This window comes from Pelobates fuscus, chromosome 9, assembly GCF_036172605.1.
Source record: "Pelobates fuscus isolate aPelFus1 chromosome 9, aPelFus1.pri, whole genome shotgun sequence".
Taxonomy (NCBI): domain Eukaryota; kingdom Metazoa; phylum Chordata; class Amphibia; order Anura; family Pelobatidae; genus Pelobates; species Pelobates fuscus.
The window spans coordinates 18,874,149-18,898,812 of record NC_086325.1 but is presented as its reverse complement, the minus strand read 5'-3'; the positions used below and the strand labels follow the sequence as shown (position 1 = coordinate 18,898,812).

The 24,664-nt window shown below is 42.5% G+C and overlaps 2 protein-coding genes across 2 annotated transcripts in view; one reads left to right on the top strand and one right to left on the bottom strand.

Moving 5' to 3' along the window:
* The window catches only part of LOC134572450 (sperm acrosome membrane-associated protein 4-like), a 715,452-nt gene that overhangs the window by 656,954 nt on the left and 33,834 nt on the right, over window positions 1-24,664 (bottom strand). The window lies entirely within an intron of this gene.
* On the top strand, window positions 849-15,237 carry LOC134573485 (lymphocyte antigen 6 complex locus protein G6d-like). The gene is made up of 3 exons (XM_063433252.1): window positions 849-954; window positions 12,313-12,420; window positions 14,444-15,237. The coding sequence occupies exons 1-3, from the start codon at window positions 897-899 to the stop codon at window positions 14,644-14,646; spliced, it is 369 nt and encodes a 122-aa protein (XP_063289322.1). The 5' UTR covers window positions 849-896; the 3' UTR covers window positions 14,647-15,237.

The following is a 24,664-nucleotide window of genomic DNA, read 5'->3' as shown; positions in this document are numbered from 1 at the left end:
ACGTTGGTGTAATATAGTAACAAGCATATTAATTGCTACAGATAAGGGTAAATAGTAGCAATAAAGTAGATGGAAAAAGGTCACATCAACTAAGAGGTGAAAAAAACTGCACTCCTGCTTCAATAAGTTGAAAATATCAATAGTACAATTATTAGGCTTTTTGCACATCAAACACTTTTTTTGTTCTGATCAACGGGTCAAATATCCACTATCAGTATAACAATAGCTCCAAGTACCTAAGGAAGAGTTGGTTTTAATAATTAGAAATGTTTTTAAAATAACATTATATATCTCATTAGAGAAAATGCTTGTAAGCGTAGGTCCGTTGACTGATAGCTAGCAGAGAATTAAAAGCTCAAGAAACCCTATTCAAGATCAATCTCTTTCCCCACACAGTGTGTCGCTGTATCACATTTCTTGATACTACCTTTTATTATTATTATTATTATTATTATTATTATTATTATTATTATTATTATGTAGCTATCTAGAAATGTCACCTTGAGCAGGTTTTTTTTTATGTTTACGAATATACTGCAAACAGAATATGATCACAACGAGACAATGCATTCTAAACTAAAATGAAACCAATCTATGCTTTGATCTATACATTTGATGGCTGCTTGCTTAGAAAAAAGGTCAAAGTTATCTTTTTAAAGTCAGTTTTAGATGACTGTCACACTGTCAACTGTCACACGATGACTGTTATACGGTTTGTACCATCATTTGCATACTGAATCCATGATGAATATTGATGGAGAAATACTGATTGATTTTACAATTTCTGCTTCCCCTGCATGCTCTCTCCCTCCAACCCCCTCTGTACAGAGACCTGGGAGTGGCTTGTGTTTAACAAAGAGGAACCCAAGGACGCAGACACACACACAGACACAGACATGAAGGGGAACAATATAATCGCAGTGTTTCTCGCTCTCCTGCTGAGCTGCCAGATTGGTAAGAAACAATTGCATGACACGAAAGTGGGTAAAACACCTTTCCTGTATTCACAGAGGCCTAGGGTAGCATGCATGCTAGACGTTACCTTGTGCTATAAATACTGTGCGTATATCTTAGTGTAATGCGTATGAGACTTGCACAGTATCTGCGCTGTGGAATATGTTGGTGCTACATAAATAAACATAAAGCCAGTATAGTATGGTAAGTCTGCTAGGTGCAACCATCTTAGATTGCCATTTGTTAGTGAGTTTTTCTGTCGTCCCCAGATAGATATTCATGGCATCCCTAATTAAGTCCCTAACATTTTTTTAATTTATTTTTTTATGATACCTTTTTACTCAGAATACCTAATGTTGCTGTATCTGTTATTACCCGGTAAAAGAAAACCTGTGTATTTGTGTCAGAACAGTGTGTGGTTGGGGGAACGGAAAGGGACAGGAACACAGGAAAGAACATTTAGAGTCATTTCCAAGGAAACATATGGAATCAGTAAGTTTTTTCCATATAGTAGGCGGTATGCATCAGTGACATAGCAAAGGAGTAGAAACATCTGTGGGCCCCATAAGTTAACCATCTAATACAAGGATGCTGAGGTCTCTATAAGGTACCATTAGCGCTCCTTTTGGATCTCGTAATATGTGCAGAGTTTTAGTGATGCAGTTTATTTATAGACGTTTGTTGGCAGAGCAATCTGGCGGTGGATTTAACACTTTGGGGTTAAAGTGTTCGTTAATGGCTTAACCCCTTGAATTAAGGCACAGCCTGGAAATTTTTCCACGCCATAAAAACGGGGATCAGATGAAGTTGTCATGGTGTCCGAAGTGTCCCTTTAAGTCTGTGTGTGGCTAATGAGGATTATGTGCAAGAGAGAGACAGATTGATTTTAATTAGGTAAGTGTGGATAATTAAATGAGATGCAATCCTGGGACTCGAAAAATGTGTGTCCATTAGTACCGCACTCTCTAGTCATTCCCGTCCATTTATTGAGGAGGGTCTGTTACTGCATCGATTGAGCAGTTCTGTACTTACAGCAAGGCAACTCAGCATTTATCCATGCCCGGGGCACAGCTGGTAAGGGGGGCAAGCTGTCACAGCACAATGCTAACTGTATTATGTGACTATATATCATAAGGACTGTGCTCCAGTTGTAATATTTGTATTTCAAATTAAGAAAGGAAGTGAAGTATAATGGGACAATGTGCTGGTTTGCCTTAAATTGTGAACTTTGTTCCTATCCCCTGGGGCGCACGTAGCCAGCCCTCCCTTGTTTATGGCATGTTTCATACAAACATCTGGTTTTCCACCACCTGCAGACTACAACTCTCAAAATGCTTAGGCAGGCAGCTGATATTCATGTCACCTGCCATCAGCTAGCATTGTCATGATTCAGGCTGGCTTGCTGAGTATTATGGGAAACACAGTCCGTGCCAGTTGCAGTTTCAGTAACAGTCTAACCCAGGAACCTCGATTCCTTGAAATGTCTCCAATCTAATGATCATCAGCCAGGGGTCACGAACAGCTGAGTGTGTATGTTTACAGCGATTTCTGGTAGACTGGTCTCTGAAATGGGATAAGCAAGCCATCATTGATATAAATCTCCAAGGCATCTCTGTTATTCTGTTACAATCTGGGAAGGGTCTGATAAACATGAAGATATACCAAGGGTAAATCAGTCTGAGTCCTCTATTTCAGCTGACAGATTGATACAATATACGTTCAGCTGCTACAGTGCTAGAACAGCCAGGCTGTTTGTGTTGAATCTGTGTCTATATATATTGCTGTCTAAGGGCGTTCGAGCTATAAATTCTATATCCTGCAGTACAGTGCGTAAGAGAGGGTGAGGCACACACAGGATGAATTCTCACTTTCTCTGTGATGCGCTTGAAGGCCAGTGCTATGCAGGGCCGGACTGGGAACAGAAAGCAGCCCAGGAAAAAAATTATTTCAGCCCTCTAATTCATTGTGTCATATAGTATGCTTGTATTGTTTATATGTATGCACTTTGAAGAAGACTTTTGTCTTACCTGCAGCCCCTCGCTCTAGGTGATCCATGAGTGTTACAGTGCTATAACCACCACCCACCAGGACGCTCCCTGTCCGTTGTGACTGGCTCTGCTTGGGGACAATTCTTTAAGCAGGGAAACACTCCATGCCAATATCAGCATATCAGCATCAGTGTGTCAATTGTATAATTTCAGAAAATATATATATTAAAAGAATGTCCCACATTAATAAATCACACTAGTTCAATGGCACACACACACACACACTGACTACAGAAAAGCTCACTGACACAAAAGAGCTCACTACAGACAAGCTCACCGATAAACACAAAAGCTCTCTGACACATGCACTGCCGTACACAAATTCACTGACATTCACTCAAGCACACTAGAGACAAACTCAGTGACAAACACAACCTAACTACAGACAAGCTCAACACACACGCAACGTCTCTGACCAACACAAGCTTGATAATGATAAACACAGAAGTGCTCTGACCCACACAAGCTTACTGACACACAGAAGCTCTCTGATACACACAGAAGCATACTACAAGCTCACTGATACACACACAAGCACACTACAAGCTCACTGATACACAAGCACACTACAAGCTTACTGACAAACACACAAGCACACCACAAGCTCACTGATGCACACTACAAGCTCACTGATATACACAAGCACACTACAAGCTCACTGATACACACAAGCACACCACAAGCTCACTGATACACACACAAGCTCACTGATACACACACAAGCACACTACAAGCTCACTGATACACAAGCACACTACAAGCTCACTGACAAACACAGAAGCACACCACAAGCTCACTGATGCACACCACAAGCTCACTGATATACACACGCACACTACAAGCTCACTGATACACACCAGCACACCACAAGCTCACTGATACACACACAAGCTCACTAATACACACACAAGCACACTACAAGCTCACGGATATACACACAAGCACACCACACACTCACTGACACACACAAGCTCACTGATACACACACAAGCACACTACAAGCTCACTGATACACAAGCACACTACAAGCTCACTGACAAACACACAAGCACACCACAAGCTCAATGATGCACACTACAATCTCACTGATATACACAAGCACACTACAAGCTCACTGATACACACAAGCACACCACAAGCTCACTGACAAACACACAAGCTCACTGATACACAAGCACACTACAAGCACACCACAAGCTCACTGATGCACACTAGAAGCTCACTGATATGCACAAACACACTACAAGCTCACTGATGCACACTAGAAGCTCACTGATATACACAAGCACACTACAAGCTCACTGATACACACCACAAGCTCACTGATATACACAAGCACACCACAAGCTCACTGATACACACTACAAGCTCACTGATACACACACAAGCACACCACAAGCTCACTGATGCACACTACAAGCTCACTGATATACACAAGCACACTACAAGCTCACTGATACACACCACAAGCTCACTGACATACGCAAGCACACCACAAGCTCACTGATATACACAAGCTCACTGATACACACACAAGCACACCACAAGCTCACTGATGCACACTAGAAGCTCACTGATATACACAAGCACACTACAAGCTCACTGATACACACTACAAGCTCACTGATACACACACAAGCACACCACAAGCTCACTGATGCACACTACAAGCTCACTAATATACACAAGCACACTACAAGCTCACTGATACACACCGCAAGCTCACTGACATACACAAGCACACCACAAGCTCACTGATATACACAAGCTCACTGATACACACACAAGCACACCACAAGCTAACTGATACACACACAAGCACACCACAAGCTCACTAATACACACAAGCACACTACAAGCTCACTGATACACACCACACGCTCACCAAAAGCTCACTGATATACACAAGCTCACTGATATACACACAAGAACACCACAAGCTCACTGATGCACACTACAAGCTCACTGATACACACACACTCTCTCACACACACTCTCTCTCACTCTCTCACACTCTCACACTCTCACTCTCACACACACACTCTCTCTCTCTCACACACACACTCTCTCTCTCTCACTCTCTCTCAGTATCAATCATACAATTACCTGTCACTAGCAGTGTGGATCCTGTTCAGGTGCTTCCTGTACTTCCTCTTCCTGTGTGAAAGTTCACCAGGCTGAGGCTGGTGGGCGGAGCTCCAATGCAGGGGCTGGATCCTTACCAGACAGGCCGTGCAGAGGAGCTGGCAGTGTGAGAGAGACTCTCTCTCCTCCTTGCTGCAGCTGGCTGCCACCTCTGTCTGTGTAGCAGCCACTTTGGTAATTATCTGCCCCAGCCTCACACAAAACCTCACAGGAGGGAAAAATAAACGTATCAAATGCTGCACTGCCGGCCCCAAGTCCACCAGCCCACTGGGAAATTCCCCGGTATCCCGGTGGGCCACTCCGGCCCTGGTGCTATGAATGGAGGAAGGAGGAGACAGGGAGAGAGCTGGCACTACCAATACTGATCTGTATTAGACTGGACACAGCGAGAACGTTCATTTCGGCCGAACCATTTTTTCCGAATATAATCGTTATTTTGTGATGGCCAAATTTCGTTTCAGCTAGGCAGAATTTCACAAAAAAATCATTCGGGAAAATAAATCAGACAAACAGAAAGGGTGCAAAAATGGGCCAATCAGTGTACTGCAAAATAAGAACCATATCAAGGAGCAATACAATTAAAGAAAAGGTCAGACACATGATGTAAACAAACTAAATGTGTTAATTTAAATGACTAACTTACTGACATAGCTAAAATGAATCATAGCATTCCATAGATATGAATGCGTCTGGCGTTCCCCAAAATCTTAGTTTAATATATTGTATCCACGCCAATCACACGGTGCAGTGCGTGAGCTCACAGTGAGCCTTTATTGTACCAGTGTTAGCATATCAGATTAAGGCCAACAGGATCAATGAAAGCATTTATCGATCATTGCAGCAACCATTATCAGCAGAACGAGATTCCGCAACGGAACTTCTGATAAGAAGAGAATGAAGCAATCTTTATACACAAAAAGAGAATTGCGACCATAATGCAAAACACAATAAAAAAATGGTGCACACCCTTAAAGAAACGGTGTCACTTTGTAGGTTGTGTTTTTAAATTAAACCTTTGTGTCCCTCTTTTTTTCCTTGCTTTTATTCTTGTAAAATTCACCTTAGTTTTTTAAAATTATACATAATTATACATAAAAGACAAAGTAGGGGCTAATTTTTCTAACGGGGAGCGTGATCTTTGGCAGTTTTTGGCAATAGAAGGAATATAAGCAAAGTTCCATTTAACTTGCTAAGCTAATTTACCCACAATCCATCAGTCAAAAGAATCCCATAAAAGGGCTATCTGTAGACATCACAGACAGAGGAAAACAAAATGGCAGCACCCAGGTAATTAAGATATGGTGTAAGTGGGGGCGGAGTCAAGCTACGAAGCTGAACGGTCGCATGATACCCGAGCTCCGGTATCAGCAATCAGATAAACTACTTTAAAACGCTTTCAAACATAAATAACCGAGACAAAACGGATCCCCAGGCAACCCGAAGCCAGGCTCCAGCATCGGAGACTTATGGAGGCAGGCACATGGCGCCTCTATACCCAAGATGGCCGCCTACATGGGTGAGAGCTCCGATTTCTCGGACGACCAGCTCATGGAGCCCGAGGACTTTCACAGGCCATCCCTACAAGAGCCCAACCAGAGACCGGTAACAACAAATACCAAACCGGACTCCGCACCGGTGACCAAGGCGGACATGCAGGAGCTACTAGCAGGCCTGCGGAGAGACCTCCAAGGGGACATGGCGGCCTTCCGCAAAGACTTGCAGGGCCTACATGGTCAGATGGGTATGGTGGAAAAAGACTCCCACGACACAAAGGCACAAATCACTCACACCTGCTACAGGAGATCCAAACACTCCACCGAAACCACGCAGCCACGGAACTGAGATTTGCGGCAATAGAAGACTACAGGCGCAGCACCAATCTTAAGATCAGAGGCCTTGCTGAGGAGATCCCGGACGCAGAAATACCGCACTGCATGAGGAGGCTGTTGGCGGCAATACTCGCACCTAAACAGGCGAAAGGGGCGATGATAGCAGATGTGTTCCGCATCCCGAAACCTTCAAAGGCACCCACCACGGCCCCACGGGACCTAATTGTCCGTTTTAACACTAAGCAGGACAAGGCTGCAGTACTGGGGGCACTCAAGGGAAAAAACCCCTACAACTTTGAGCACTCGAATCTCACCTTCTTCGCCGACTTATCGGGAAGCACCTTGGGGTGGCGCAGGACACTGCAGCCCTTCACCTCAATACTCAGAGCCAAGGACATCCCCTATCGTTGGCGGGGATCTCATGTTCTAACGGTCCTCCAGGCCGGCAACACATACCCTATCCGGGATCTCGAAGGAGCTGCGGCCATCTTGGAGACTCTGGGCCTTCCACGGGACGCACTCACAACCGGAGCAGCGAGCGCCACAGCACCGACACACACGTGGGACCCGGCAGGAGCAGCCCCATTTGTGCCACGAAGACCCCACGACGAAAATTATAAGGCAGCCACTACCTGAACCCTGGACATTTACCCCAGTAGGAGGCCTCCTACCAACTTACGCATACAGAACTCAACCAGTTCCTGTTTAAGACTCTCTGCTAGCACACAATGTTAGCGGTTTTTGCATCATCCGGTGCCCCGTTGGCGACCTAGGGCAAGTTGCTGATTAACAGCCCTACCATCCAGAGCATTATATGCGCTTCCGTGGACTAGTAAGATGTTAATACTTTGCTCACAGAACTGCTTACGCTGCCATACATGTCATTGTGCTTTCGCATAACCTCTATAAATTGGTACCACAACTGTGCCCCCATATTACCCAGCGCACAGCAATAACGCCATAGTAAATCACAATACATACATCTCACGTGTCCCCTAGCCTACAGCTCCACTACACAGTGCCTGGACATGCCCGTAAGATATCTATGTCCATAAGCATTTCATTTTTAACTTTACCATTATACTTATACACTTTTCATCCCGCTGATACTTACGTTAACTGGCTCTACGTTTTAGGAAATCTTCCTTATCCTCTCCATTATGAGAGTAAACCTGAACAGGCACTTTTTTCTGGCCTTACGTTGCACTCAGACATGAACATATAGTCTCTCGTAGCAATAATGTCACTCAATAAGAGCCGCATGTTACCTGTATGTATATAGTAGGACAGACCTCACTTTTTTCTTTTTTCAATGTGTTGGATGCAGGACGGTTCTTTATCGTCATAGCCATCTACCCTCGCCTTAGGGTCCTGACCAATCTACCGTTCCTTGCAGCCAACATCATTACTGCGTTATACGAGGTTACATTTTGTAATAATGCATGTAAACTCACTCTGGCAACGCACCTGCTTACGCTCAAAGTTAACCATATAAGTTATTTTTTCTTTGTTACACCTAGCAAGCCTTCACAGGCATAACCCCTTAACTTTTCACCATTGCCTACTATGTATACTACTTATGACTAAGCATACTATGTTGGTTCAGACAGAATTGTTAAAATCCTAAACATAAAAATGTGCATGTATTGCTGCCACTGTTTTCCATGTATACAACGTTGCGCTGTTGTGGCGCTTGACCTAACCATGTACCAACCTGCACAACAAAAATAAAGAATTATAAAAAAAAAGATATGGTGTAAGTAAGAAATCACTATAAATATAAATAAAGGCAAGCAGCAAGAGTAAGAGTTTAGTCGTTAAAGGACCACTATAGTGCCAGGAAAACAAACTTGTTTTCCTGGCTCTATAGGGTCTTTGGGTACACCCCACCCTCAGGGTCCCCCTCCCGCCGGGCTGAAGTGGGAGGAAGGGGTTAAATTCTTGCCTTTCTCCAGCGCCGGGCTCCCTCGGCGCTGGGGACTCTCCTCCTTCTTCCGAGCCATGCGCGCATTCAGTCAGTCCATAGGAAAGCATTTCTCAATGTGAAAATCACAGTGGGAAGCGCGGAAGCCACTAGAGGCTGGATTGACCCATAGGTAAACATAGCAGTTCCTCTGAAACTGCTATGTTTACAGCAGGCAGGGTTAACCCTAGATGGACCTGGCACCCAGACCACTTCATTAAGTTGAAGTGGTCTGGGTGCCTATAGTGGTCCTTTAAGATGCAGGGGGCATAGCGAAAGGAAAAGTGAAAGAAAAAAACAAACATGACAGTGCACCTTTAACCTTTTCATTTCTATTTTTGGCTTAGAGCAGCCCTTGAAAAATCCCCCATCCCGTCTGTGTTACTTTATCTCATCACACAAGGCTAACTTATTACACAATGCAACCGAACACGCCTCACAAGCATCCTCCTTCCCATTCCAGATAAGTCTGGTTGCAAAAAAACTTTCCAAAAAGCAGACATTCTTGTAAAGTCTCTGAGTCTCTTGAAATGATAAAAAGTACAAAAAACTGCAGTTTAAAGCAGCATTGTTATCACCCTCCTCTGCCCCCCAAAATGAGTATTACATAAAGATATTATGAAGTACTCATGGTGACTGTGTTGGAATTTCACTAAAACGTTGTGAGCAGGCGTTATTGGCGGGCAGAAGGTTAACGTTAATGACAAGGGTGGTTTTGGTAATTAATGGCCGCTAGAGACTACTGGCTGGTTTTAAAAAAAAGAAAGATTACAGCAGCTATTTACTGTCGAGGAATGTGTAGAATAAAGTAGATCGTTTTAGGAACTGAGCAGAGAAATGCAACGTTTTGGGGAATCTTTCCCACTAAGTCAGCTAATTATTATTATTTATAAAGTGCCAGAATGCCACAGGGCTATCCATTGGGTGCTCAAACAATAAAGACGTTTGTGACGGAGCTCCAGAACTCCGACCGAGTACCTTGGCCAAGTCTTTCATTGCTCTCTCTGCTTGGGAAACAATAGGACAGGAAAAAGGGGGTGGGGGAGAGGCGCGCACAGGGCGACCAAAACACAAAAGTAATCTGGGGGCCCACACATAGTGTCTGCCTTCCATCCCCAGTGACTGTGACTACCGTCACACAGTTGATTTTACACACAAGAGTGATACCAAAACCTTGACAAAGTTAAACATTATCAACAGTGTCTGATTCATTGTATTCTTTTCAAAATCTTGCAAATTATAACATTTTTAAAATGGCAAATCTTTACTGCAATTCTAACATTATTTCACTTGTTCCTGATTTAGTAAATCCAAAAATACAATCTCCACTGTTATTTTTAGAAATGATGAAAAGAACACCACAAATATGCAAAGAGTTTAAAAAAAATATATTATACTTATACACTAATCAGACACAACATTAGAACTAGCAGCCATCGTGTAGATCCCCCTTGTGCTGCCAATACAGCTCTGATGGATGGAGGCATGGACTCCAGAGGACCTCTGAACGCATCCTGTGGTATCTGGCACCAATACATTAGTAACAGATCCGTTAAGTCCTGCAAGTTGTGAGGTGGGGCTTCCATGGATCGGATTTGCTGTTTCACAGCACACAGACGCTCAATTAGAATGAGATCGGAGGAATTTGGAGGCCAAGGAAACACCTTGAACTCTTTATCATGTTCCTCAAACCATTCCTGAACCAATATTGCTGTGTGGCAGGGTGTGTGGAGAATTTAAATATTTTACATGCTGCACTATTAGTGTGTTTTTTTTACGGTTTTGCATTGCAGAGGTTAGAATACTGAATTTATGCAACAAAAATATAAGTAGCTTTTATTATATTTTACTACACTTTTTTTGCACTCTGCTGAAAGAGGACACAGCCTGACATCTTGCCATGAACGGGTGTACGTGGTCTGCTACAATCTCTAGGTAGGTGGGATGCAACAAAGTAACATTTACATGAATGCCCGGCCCAAGGCTTGCCAGCAGAACATTGCCCAAAGCATAACATTGCTTCCAGAGGCCTGCCTTCTTCCCATAATGCATCCTGCTGCAATCTCTTCCCCAGGTAAATGACACATACTCACCCGGCCATCCATGGGATCTAAAAGAAAAAATGAATCATCAGACCAGGAAAACTTCTTCCATTGCTCCATTGTCCAGTTCTGGTGCTCGTGTCCCCATTGACGGGGCTTTCAGAGGTGGAAAGGGGTCATCATGGGCACTCTGACTGGTCTGTGGCGAGATACCCCATATGCAGCAAACTGTGATGCAGCATGTGTTCTGATATCTTTCTATTATGGCCAGCATTCAGCTTTTCAGAAATGTGAGCTACAGTAGCTCTTTTGTGTGATCAGACCGGACAGGCCAGACTTTACTCCCCTAGTGCATCAATGAGCCATGGACGCCCATGACCCTGACACTGGTTCACCGGTTGTCCTTACTTGCACCACTTTTGGTAGATACTAACCACTGCATTCCAGGAACACCACACTTTCCGATTTGAAGATCCTCTGACCCAGTGTCTAGCCATCACTATTTTGCCCTTGTCAAAGTCTTTTCGTTTGCCCATTTTTCCTGCTTCCAACACATGAAATCCAAGAACTGGTTGTTAACTTGTTTCCTAAAATATCCCACCCCTTTGACAGCTGTCTTTGTAACAATAAAATCAATGTTATTTACTTCACCTGTCAGTGGTTTTAACGTTGTGGCTGATCAGCGTATAGCACTAAAACCTCACACTCTCCCTCACAAATGTGATAAACCAAAATATATATCTTAAAAAATTACAGTACAGATATATATTAGTACTGCGCAAAATAAAGTGCAGAGAATTGAGCAGTGAGACTGCAGGGGCACGCCAAAACTGCTTCATTAAACTAAGGTTGTTTTTGTTGCCACAGTGTGTCTTTAAGTTTGCATTTTGATCATAAAATGTGAAAGTCCATCTAGGAGGAATTCACTGACTATTGTTAGTAAAAATATAATAATAATGAAAAAAAAATCTAGCCTTTGCAATGAGTCTATATTAGCACAGGTCCCTCTAGTGGCTCCACGTGGTACTGCTGATAAACAAAAACAAATCTTTGGCCCAGATTTATCTGAATAAGTGCACTTGTCCCCTTTTTCTCTACTGATGCTTATTCTTCTAGAGGACCTAGGGCACTGTTGATCATGTTGGAATGGGATCGTTTCAGTGCAGAAAAATAACCCAATAAAATAAATTCATTATTCATGTGCTTGGAGAAAGCATCGAGTCCTTGTACAATTTGTTTTTTAAATGTATGTTTCTTGTGCTAATGTGATATCTGTATGTGTCACACAGAGGATGTTTCCATTTTTAACCACGTCGTTCCTGTCTCCCTAGGTCATACTCTGGACTGCTACACATGTGAGTATGGCATTTGCTTGCTCCCCATCAAGAAAACATGTGGCACGTTCGAGGTTTGTGTGACAGAAACATCAAAACTTGGTGGTGAGTACTGCAGACTATCAACTGCTGACACAGGAATGGAGGGAGAAAGAACTGTATACTGCGTGTATAATGAGTGTAAATCAGGCATTGTCAGGGCATGGATTGTCTAGAGCAGGGAGAACAAAATGCCAGCGCTGAAGGAGAGAATGTGGCACAGACACACAATGACACTAAGAAACACACACAGGCACACACACTGACACAGTTACACACACAGATACACATGCTGGCACACAGAGAAACTGACACGCAGATACAAAACAGACACACAGATAAACACACTGACACACAGACACACAGATAAACACACTGACACACAGATACACACACAAACACACTGACACACAGATACACACAGAAAAACTGACACACAGATACAAAAAGACACACAGATAAACACACTGACACCCAGATACACACACAAACACACTGACACACAGATATACACACAAACACACTGACACACAGATATACACACAGACACACAGGCTGACACTCAGATACACACAGAGAAACTGGCACAGATACAAACAGACACATAGAAAAAAACACTTACACAGATACACACACAAACACACTGACACACAGATACACACACAGACACACATTATGACACACAGATACACACAGACAAATAGACACACAGATACAAACAGACACACAGATAAACACACTGACACACAGTGTTAGCTGGGAGGAAGTGACTGGCTCTCACTTCCTTCCAGCATTGCAGTGATTACAGGGGCCCAGTCACACTATTAAAGAGTTGCACCGTACAATCGGGCCCCTGAAAACACATTCCCATTGGGTGGTCCTACGTGCATGGGCCCGCTCAGTGTGTGGACCCTGGGACAGTTGTATTTCTGCCCTTGCATGCAATATAACTGGGCATTGGACAATTGCCAGTGTGAAATATACCAGAGCATGTCTAGGTACGACAAAGGAGGAAATGACTGGTCTGGGCTCGACTGGAGCCTGCAGTTGGAACTTCTTAATGGCTGGCAGTGTGATAGATAGTATATTTATTTGTAAACAAGTATTTAAAAAGTGCTTTGGCGCTTCAAAAAGTATTTGTAAAACAAGTGGATTTAAAGTGCTCGTGCAGCTCTAAACAAAGTGACCTCACGATCGCACATCAAGTTTAAATTCAACGACAAAGCTGAAGTGATCACAGTGCACAAGGAACACGTGGATTATATTCCCCACAAATAACCAAATTCCAGGTGGGAACACTCCCCAAATATAACTCTAAAAGCATAATAACAGAATTACAGATGGAAGTATCGCACTTGTGCAACTCTGGAAGTGCTGATATTCAGGCCTTTACCATTATTTATTTATGTAACAATTCTTATATCGTGCTCTTACATTGAGTAGCTATACAATGAGCAAAAATAACATTTTGAGATAGTCATAGTGATTGTGCTGCATATACTTGGATAAATAGATAATACGAAATCATGTTAGACTAGAAAAAACAGTAAATTTATGAACATACAAAGACAGTAAGATTACAAAAAAACAAACTATAAACAATAAAAGCTTCCCACTGATTGGGTTATGGCTAGCGGAGGTACAGAAGGAAAGATGCACAGGTAGGGACCGAGGAATATTGGGAAGGAAGCAGATTAAGTTGACTGAGGGGAGCCAATCAGAGGGATGAGTTATTTAGTATCAGAGAATGTTCGCTGTGTTTTCAGAAGTTTGAGAAAGGATAAGAGGAGTGGCTGACTGGATGTAAGGTGGATGCTTGTTCTAGTAGTAGGGGGCTAGGAGTGTGGGTACAGTTAGCATGTCTTGTGATAGAAAGGATTGATAAGATATGGCGTATGAGAATATCGCAGTACCTTGTATATGAAAGGCCTTTTTAGATTATGTCGGAGTGTAGCTGTCACTGTATTAATTGGGTTTCTAGAGGCTAAGAGGGTTGTGATGTCTAGACGTGGCATAGGGTAGTATGGCATACTCTGATTTGGGGAATTTTGTGGTTAATCAGTATTTGTTCATTTTATCTTCTTGGCAGGTGTGGTTAATATGAAGTCGAAAGGCTGCATGAACCCCTTTAACTGCATGACGGACTCGTCTGTGTCGATAGGCGGCATAACTATGACTACCAGCCCATCCTGCTGCTTCTCTAGCCTCTGCAACGCAGCCGTCACACCCAGGGTGTCTATTATTAGTGCGATGGCAGCCATATTGTCTCTGTGGATATGTAGAATGTTCTAAGCCAGCACTAAGTGTCTCATCTTTGCTGCTCTTTCACTGCCAACTGATCGTTTTGCCATTGCCTTATACAATGTTACCCGTTCCTGTCCTTCAAAGGGTCAAGGGCAGGACTCGTCCTTCACACCGAATATTTCATACAACTAACTTTATCAGATGCCTCATCACTAACATGGAATACCCATTTTAGACTTCCTCCCCACTACCAGATGGCGCAATATACTATGCAGGGATTTCCCCTCCACTAGCGGCAGCCCCAACGCTATTCCATCTTTTTTGTTTATTTAGTGAGAAGATGGCACCCTCCACATGCCTGCTACATCACATGTTACGTTATAGGCAATGCGTTGCAACATAAATACTACTTTGCTCGTGTTTGTAGATAAGAATTATGATGCACTTTCAGGCCACTTGCTTGTTTCTGGTACTAACTAAATATTCATGCTGGCAGCCATATTGTAACCACGAGTCAGGACTCATTTGCTGTTGAATTTATGTCCCTGTATCGATGCTGTAACATAGCTTCTCATGCAGGGCTTTCTCACTTCCTTTGGATGATTTAGTTGCAATTAGTTATTAAACTTATGTTTTCCATTTTCTTGTCTTCTTTTTTAATCTTCACGTAAAAAAACAACGACCTGCAGAGGATTCTGGGAGTTATGGCTCACTAATTGCGAAACAGAAAGTTGCAATCTCATGTTCTCAGTTATCAAGGGCAAATAATGCAATACTGATTTACTGTGTTAAATATCACTGCTCAACACAGCGCAATGCTCTGCCCTAGTTTCCCTCTGAACAGCTCTACTCTACACTAGTCAGGCCTCTGGTCTCTTCCAGTCTGCCCCTGCTCTGCCCCTAAAAAAGACTAAACTGCCCCTTACACTACTTTCTCTGCCTCTAACCTGTCCTCAATCCAACTAAGTATAGAGAAAGTAGTATATGCAAAACGAGAGCATGATGGATCACCTTCCAAAAGTCTACATGATCCACAATCCATAGAGGGAACTAATTGAAACCACGGAGGGCTGAATGATGGTAGTCTGAATTGTAGAATTATAATGTATTCATTCAGAGTTCATCCATAGAGAAGAGGTAAGTACAGCACTAACTCTTACAGTTTAACTGATTTTATACAGGTTAAGGGTAGGTTCTGTGCTTAAGAGAATACTCCAACAACTACAACCACTACAATGCATTTAAATAGTCAAGCAATTTGCCAGTGACATCCTCCACTGAGAACAAGAAGCTTCTACACAGAGTGTCCGCTAGTTCTACTGAGCTAAACAATAGTGCGGAACAGACGTGACTGCTTACATAGGGGGGTTCCAGGGTGCTCCTGACACCATTACCACTAAAATCTGCTGTAGTGGTTATGGTGCTTGGAACGTTTTCCAACTGTTGGAATGTTTACACTGAACTGTAATTTGGGTCAGTTGGAAAGGGGGTGGCAACATTTTAATGTATTGCACAATTTCTTTATACTGTGCATTGAAAATTTAACTGGCCGATCAGTTTGGATATTTAAGCCTAAAATTCACATTTAAAATAAAATAAAAGTCTTTATGGACTGCTCATAAAGCTGTTATAAGAGGTTATTTCATTCAGAGAGCTTCCTTTTCAAAGAAAATTAGATTGAAAAACCTAAAAGACCTAGAAACTAAACTGTACAATTTAAATTTGTCGAATAAATTTGATCCTTCTTCATCCTTTGCTGAAGAGACACTTGATATTAAAAACAAAATCAATACACTTCAGATGAATTACACGGCCCTGATGCTAAAGAGACTAAAACAGACTTTTTAGGCAAAAGGCAATAAAGCTTCCTCGTTATTAGCTTCAAAGTTACGCCGTAGGATCTCCCAGCCCAGAACTGAATACTTGATAAATGATGAGGGTAGAAGAATTACTCATCCTCGAAAAATTAGTAACGTGTTAGCAAATTATTATTAAAAAAACTCTATAATTTGGTTTCTGATCCCAATATCATACAACCCACATTTGAAAAAAATGTGCACTTTTCTTGATGAGGGTTCCTCTGAGAAAAAATTCTAAAGACAAATTGGAATCATTAAATTATCCTATATCCCCATAGATGTTATTAGAAGGATTCCTATAGGCAAGGCCCCGGGTCCTGACGGATTTACCATGTCTTATTATAGATCTTTTTCTGACATTTTAATCACGTATTTAACTCAATTATTTAATCTCTACTGGAAGACGGGTGAGATGCCGGAAGAGAATTTGAATGCTCAAATAATGACATTACGTAAGTCTAGCAAAGCACCCATTGCGTGCTCAAATTTTCAATCCATATCATTGATAAACAATCACACAGAAATATTCTCAAACATTTTAGCAAATAGATTATCTGAAATTTTGCCGTCTCCGATTCATAAATATGATACACAAATTCGAGTAGATCTTTAGATTAATTGGGATAACCTTAGGGAGGTACTGTCGCGTTTCAGTTTGCCTGATCCTTTCATCAGGGCTGTGTTTGCATTATATTGTAGGCCTACGGCTAGAGTTTCGGCGGCTGTATTCATGTCTGAAGCATTTGAATTGTCCAACGGCACGAGACAGGGATGTTCATTGTCGCCACTTTTATTTGTGGTGACAATGGAACCTCTGGCAGAAATAATTCGCCAATCAGTTAACATTGAGGGAATTTCTGTAGGGGATCAAGAACATAAAATTGGTTTATTTGCAGATGACATCATATTTTCTTTAAAAAAAAAAACGTTGACCTCATTATCTCCATTGATGTCTATTCTGCAAGAATTTGGCAATATCTCCTATTACAAATTAAATATGACAAAAACTCAAGCTCTTCAATTTTTTTTTATACCATGGTTCACTTTGGATACCATGAAGAAAACGTATGCTTTTTGATTGGAGGGACTCCTATATTTCTTACCTGGGCATCAATCTGTGCAAGAATTTGTCCAAGATGCATAGATGTAGGAAAGGTCTGGTCAGAACTTAGGGAAGACATTGAGAGATGGTGTGGTCTCGAAATCTCTTGGTTAGGAAGGATTAATTTGGTCAAAATGACTCTACTTCCAAAAAATTTATATATACTTAGAACAATTCCCCTCTCTATACCTTTATCTTTTTTTTTTTTTTTGATAAGTCCACTCTGCCCTTGTTTCATTTATTTGGAACCTGCTAGGATTGGGGGAGGATTTCACTATGTTCTATTAAAGATTTATTATGGTTGCCTTCATTTCAATGCCCTAAGGTGGCGGACATGTTTCCCTCTACTAAATTAACCCTTAAATTAAAATATGGAACCTTCTGTCACATGGTCCAGAGCTACACCAATATCAGAAGTATCTTATGCTTTACCTGAATTGGATGTAGATTACTGGGCCTCCCACTCGATTGTCCATGTTAATGATCTATTTTCTTCCAATGGCCTTCTGCCTTTGACCAATTGAAAGATAAATTTGATTTACGTTTACTTGATGCCCCAACACATGAGAGACTCATGACAACAATTAGAGGACATTTTGCTCTTTCCAAACAGGATCCGAATGTGTTGAAATTGGATATCACAAAATTAGAAAAAATCTATATATTAGATTCTGGTCGGAAATAAAGCATCTCCTTGTGTTACAATATTTTTGCAGGTGACGTGTGATAAAATGAATTACATGTTGAGGTGAGAGAGTGAGCTGTGTGGGATATCTACAGTAGAGGAGTGGAATAATTTTTTATTATTGTAAAAAGGTATCACCCAAAGTGCAATCCATTTGGAATCCCATTACAAACTAATTTATAGATGGTACCTAAACTTCCAAACTTTTTAAAATGCACCTTACCGAAAATAATAAATGTTGGAGAGACTGCGGTCAAATTGGTCCATTATTCCACGTCTTCTGTTCGTGTCCCAAAATTAAAACTTATTTGCTGAATATTCTCAAATTAATTAATCACGTATTAGAATTTGATTAATATTATCCCCGTGTCTTTTTCTCTTTAAAAAAATTCCATCTAACCTGCCTAGATACAAACAAATTATACTAGGCCATCTTCTCATATCAGCTAATTCCCTCATCTCTCGTCATTGGAAGTCACCCACTGTACCAACTGTGGGTCAGGTCTTATCTCTCGTTTTTGAAAATAAAAGGTGCGAATTGGCTTTTTGTGATCCATCTACTTTCACATCTATATTGGAGCATGAATGGTCAATGTGGGAAGGCGATGTGAAAGATAAATTCAGACTTTAACTATGTTCCCACCTGGCTGAATACATATTCAGTTTTCTGATTATTATTTTTTTAGTACCATGTTGTTATTAATTACTTGACACTTTATTTTATTTCTGTACATAGTTTACTTATTTCATATACAAATATTTATAATATTTATGTGTATTTTATTCGATTGCTTGTTTAGTTTTGAGAATGGTTCATAAGTCATTATATATGCTAATGTTGTATGATATATTATATTATTTTTAAAACATTAATACAAAATATTTAAAATAAAATAAAATCTGCGTTTTCTTATGGAGTAGCAACCTTTTAACAAATAACATATATTGTTTTTTTGTATCATGTTGTTTAGTTATTTTTTTTATTATAGCTATGTATACACTCACTCTATATTTTATATGTTTATTTTCTTGAACCTATTACTATAATTGTTATGGAGGCTGTAAAAATTATCTGTTGTTTTATATTTTTACCTATGGCATCCACCCAGTAAACTGAAGATTTACAGGAGAATTGCGAATTCTGGGTTGTGAAAACCAACATGCAAACTAGGGCAATTAAAGCTTTTTGGGGAGTTCACATATCTTGCCTGGGTTTTGCAATTCTTTTTAATGTTATTCACTAACGTGAGAATTGTCAGGAAATTCAGAGTGAAAGTAGCCAATCTGGAAGCATATCCTATTCATTTATTTTAGAATTACATTTTAAATTCACGTTGAATTCCAAACAAGGGTCACTTTATTGAATAACCCTATTGTTTGTTCTCATAAATCTCCAGTTAAGTGAATAGCCCTCAAAGCTTTAAGTATAGGGTAGACAGTGGCCAGTGGCACAAATCCTTTTTAGTTGCAACAAACTAATTAAATCCCTGTTAATCTACACCTGTACAAACTTATCTGTACAGGACTTACCTGTGGATTTGTATTCCAGATAAATTTCAGGTAAATCCCAGACTAATCTATATGTTTGTGGGGCATAGATTACTGCTAAAAACGGATGTGTTCATAAGTCTTGTAGACCATTCTAGACTAATTGGAAGATATCTGGGTCTGGGAAAGAAAGAATGCCAATCTCAGCACATCATCTGTTTAGTTTTATCTTTTTTTTAATCAAATTGCTATTTATTTCGAAATCCAAAAAGTGTCACATGAGAACATACCTTAGGATAATGCAGAGTACGATCCGTGATATACATCTTACAAGTAATACCTGATAAACACATATATTATATCTAAAATATATGCATTAAACATTAAACATTCCAAAGGATCTTAGTGAATATTGGGATACTCTGCCCCTTCATGTGTGTGCCCTTCCTTCCAAATGAGAATTTAAGAGACTGAGTGTGAGTTATAGGAGAGCGTGAGAGAGCATACTGCTCAGGGAGTGCAGGTTATAGAGAGCCGGAGAGAGCGTACTGCTCAGGGAGTGCAGGTTATAGAGAGCCAGAGAGAGCGTATTGCTCAGGGAGTGCAGGTTATAGAGAGCCAGAGAGAGCATATTGCTCAGGGAGTGCAGGTTATAGAGAGCCAGAGAGAGTGTATTGCTCAGGGAGTGTGGGTTATAGAGAGCCAGAGAGAGCGTATTGCTCAGGGAGTGCAGGTTATAGAGAGCCAGAGAGAGCATATTGCTCAGGGAGTGCAGGTTATAGAGAGCCAGAGAGAGTGTATTGCTCAGGGAGTGTGGGTTATAGGAGAGCGTGAGAGAGCATACTGCTCAGGGAGTGTGGGTTATAGGAGAGCCAGAGAGAGCATACTGCTCAGGGAGTGCAGGTTATAGAGAGCCGGAGAGAGCGTACTGCTCAGGGAGTGCAGGTTATAGAGAGCCAGAGAGAGCGTATTGCTCAGGGAGTGCAGGTTATAGAGAGCCAGAGAGAGCGTATTGCTCAGGGAGTGTGGGTTATAGAGAGCCGGAGAGAGCGTATTGCTCAGGGAGTGCAGGTTATAGAGAGCCAGAGAGAGCGTATTGCTCAGGGAGTGCAGGTTATAGAGAGCCAGAGAGAGTGTATTGCTCAGGGAGTGTGGGTTATAGAGAGCCGGAGAGAGTGTACTGCTCAGGGAGTGCAGGTTATAGGAGAGCTGGAGAGAGCGTACTGCTCAGGGAGTGCAGGTTATAGAGAGCCAGAGAGAGCGTATTGCTCAGGGAGTGCAGGTTATAGAGAGCCAGAGAGAGCGTATTGCTCAGGGAGTGCAGGTTATAGAGAGCCAGAGAGAGCGTATTGCTCAGGGAGTGCAGGTTATAGAGAGCCAGAGAGAGCATATTGCTCAGGGAGTGCAGGTTATAGAGAGCCAGAGAGAGTGTATTGCTCAGGGAGTGTGGGTTATAGGAGAGCGTGAGAGAGCATACTGCTCAGGGAGTGTGGGTTATAGGAGAGCCAGAGAGAGCATACTGCTCAGGGAGTGCAGGTTATAGAGAGCCGGAGAGAGCGTACTGCTCAGGGAGTGCAGGTTATAGAGAGCCGGAGAGAGCGTATTGCTCAGGGAGTGTGGGTTATAGAGAGCCGGAGAGAGCGTATTGCTCAGGGAGTGCAGGTTATAGAGAGCCAGAGAGAGCGTATTGCTCAGGGAGTGCAGGTTATAGAGAGCCAGAGAGAGTGTATTGCTCAGAGAGTGTGGGTTATAGAGAGCCGGAGAGAGCATACTGCTCCGGGAGTGCGGGTTTTAGAGAGCCGGAGAGAGCGTGCTGCTCAGGGAGTGCAGGTTATAGAGAGCCGGAGAGAGTGTACTGCTCAGGGAGTGCAGGTTATAGGAGAGCTGGAGAGAGCGTACTGCTCAGGGAGTGCAGGTTATAGAGAGACAGAGAGAGCGTACTGCTCAGGGAGTGTGGGTTATAGGAGAGCCAGAGAGAGCGTACTGCTCAGGTAGTGTGGGTTATAGGAAAGCCGGAGAGAGCATACTGCTCAGGGAGTGCAGGTTATAGAGAGCCAGAGAGAGCGTACTGCTCAGGGAGTGCAGGTTATAGAGAGCCAGAGAGAGCGTACTGCTCAGGGAGTGTGGGTTATAGAGAGCCGGAGAGAGCATACTGCTCCCGGAGTGCGGGTTTTAGAGAGCCGGAGAGAGCGTACTGCTCAGGGAGTGCAGGTTATAGAGAGCCGGAGAGAGTGTACTGCTCAGGGAGTGCAGGTTATAGAGAGCCAGAGAGAGCACACTGCTCAGGGAGTGCAGGTTATAGGAGAGCCGTAGAGAGCATACTGCTCAGGGAGTGCAGGTTATAGAGAGACAGAGAGAGCGTACTGCTCAGGGAGTGCAGGTTATAGAGAGCCGGAGAGAGCATACTGCTCCAAGAGTGCAGTTTTTAGAGAGCCGAAGAGAGCGTACTGCTCAGGGAGTGCAGGTTATAGGAGAGCTGGAGAGAGTGCACTGCTCCGAGAGTGCGGGTTATAGAGAGCCGGAGAGAGCGTACTGTTCAGGGAGTGCAGGTTATAGGAGAGCCGGAGAGAGCATACTGCTCAGGGAGTGCAGGTTATAGGAGAGCCGGTGAGAGCATACTGCTCAGGGATTGTGGGTTATAGAGAGCCGGAGAGAGCATACTGCTCCGGGAGTGCGGGTTATAGAGAGCCGGAGAGAGCATACTGATCAGGGAGTGCGGGTTATAGAGAGCCGGAGAGAGCATACTGCTCAGGGAGTGCAGGTTATAGGAGAGCCGGAGAGAGCATACTGCTCAGGGAGTGCAGGTTATAGGAGAGCCGGAGAGAGCATACTGCTCAGGGAGTGTGGGTTATAGAGAGCCGGAGAGAGCATACTGCTCCGGGAGTGCGGGTTATAGAGAGCCGGAGAGAGCATACTGATCAGGGAGTGCGGGTTATAGAGAGCCGGAGAGAGCATACTCTTCAGGGAGTGCAGGTTATAGGAGAGACGGAGAGAGTTTACTCATGGGTAGGGTGTGTGTAAAAAAAATCTCCAGTCATATTCACAGCTTTGCTATTTTAACCTACATGTTGAAATTTGGTATTCAATTCAACACAATTCAGCATTTACTTAAAGGATGCTATAGTGCCAGGTATACAAACCCGTTTTCCTAGCACTATAGGTCCCTACAGTACCTTCCCTCGTGACCCACCTCCCCCAGGGCTGAAGGAGGTAAAACCTCTTCAGCCACTTACCTGAATCCAGTGTCGATGTTCCTCGGCGCTGGGTCAGGCTCCACCCAGGCTCCTTCCCCGCCGACATCAGCCGACAGGTGAGACCTAAAGCACATTACGCAGCAATGGCCATTTTTCAATGCTTTCCTATGGGGAAAATCTGACACTGGAGGTCTGTGAGGACGTCCAGCTTCAGATAATGGACCAAAAGCTCATTTGGATTCCGGAAGTGCCCCCAGTGGCTGTCTGGTAGACAGCCACTGAGGGCAGCACTAAGTGCAATAGGGAGACAGCACCCAGACCACTTCAATGAGCTGAAGGGATCTGGATGCCTACAGTGTCCCTTTAATAAATATCTTAGGGGTTAGAGTAGACTTTTGTTGAATCAAAGGTATACCATGTTAGAAGACCGGTTTCCTGTTTTGCCCACTAGATGGTGCTCATTTTTCAGATGATTTCTAGATAATCTTCTTAATCGGTCTCATTAAAATCTGCGCTGTGTAAAACCATAGGCTACAAATTAAACTATACAGGGGTGTTACTATGGTCACAGAACACCTATTGCCCCCTTCCTAAAGACCCACATCCCCAATTCCCCCCCTTAACAAGTCTCTTGACACACTCACAGTTACTTATAAAAACACAGAGATACACACGCACACACACAGACAAAGACAAGCAGACTCAGACACACAGACATGCACAAGCACACACAGATGCATATACATTCACAGACAGACAAAGTGAAATCAATAAATGCAGCAGCAGCTCATTCTGTATCTTTTCCTTGCCTGGTTATTTTTATTGGTGTTCTGATAAACGCTACACTATAAGTAATGGATTTTATCTAAAGACTTTTTGAATATGTAATTTTTCTCAACAAAAAGGATTTCACAAACGGTTAATTCAGCCTTTAGTTTCTGTATTTATGTACATATCGATTGATTTACAGTAATGCAAACATGCAGACACAATCTACAAGAGTAAAGTAGATCTTAAACAGAAAATAAACTTTATATAATCTGCTTTTATATAGCTCCCTATGTCTCCAACTCTTTTTATTTTTTTATTTGCGAGGTAGTTGTAATAAAACATAGAAGGAAAAGTATGTATGGACTGATGATGGACAACCATCATCACATTTTCACTTTTTATTTTTTAAAAGTTCATCTTATTTAATGTATTGATTCTGAGCTATAGAGACTGTCCCTGAGAAAAGGCAGCATTTACACTACTGCCTAACTCCACTGCTAGTGGCTGTCACTCTGACAGGCACTAGAGGGGATTCCTGGGTTCGGTCCTGCAAAGATTGCAGGACCAATGTTCAGCATCTCCACGTTCTGCATAGAGATGCTGGAGGCTGGGCGCTTCCCATAGAGGTGCATTGAGTCAATGCATCTCTATGAGGAGATATTAGGACAGGACAACCATTTGTGGAGCATATTGCCCCAATTACTGTCACACCTCCACCGATCTGCCGGAATTAGTTGGTGTAAAGAACATATTGTGCGCAAGTATCAATAGAACATTTACTTAACGCAAACTATAATTTCATACCTGATGTAGCCAAGGAAATTCAATATAAAAGGCCAGGACCATCACTTGAGGACTAAGAGCTTAGCTCAATGGACTCTGTCACATCAGAATTGAGCCTGGGAATATTAAAGGGACACTATAGGCACCAAGACCACTTCAGCTCATTAAGTGGTCTGGGTGCAGC

Coding starts and splice junctions, on each gene's coding strand:
- LOC134573485 (XM_063433252.1), top strand. CDS start 897: ATGAAGGGGAACAATATAATCGCAGTGTTTCTCGCTCTCCTGCTGAGC. Junction 955..12,312: donor CCTGCTGAGCTGCCAGATTG/GTAAGAAACAAT, acceptor CTGTCTCCCTAG/GTCATACTCTGGACTGCTAC. Junction 12,421..14,443: donor AGAAACATCAAAACTTGGTG/GTGAGTACTGCA, acceptor TCTTCTTGGCAG/GTGTGGTTAATATGAAGTCG.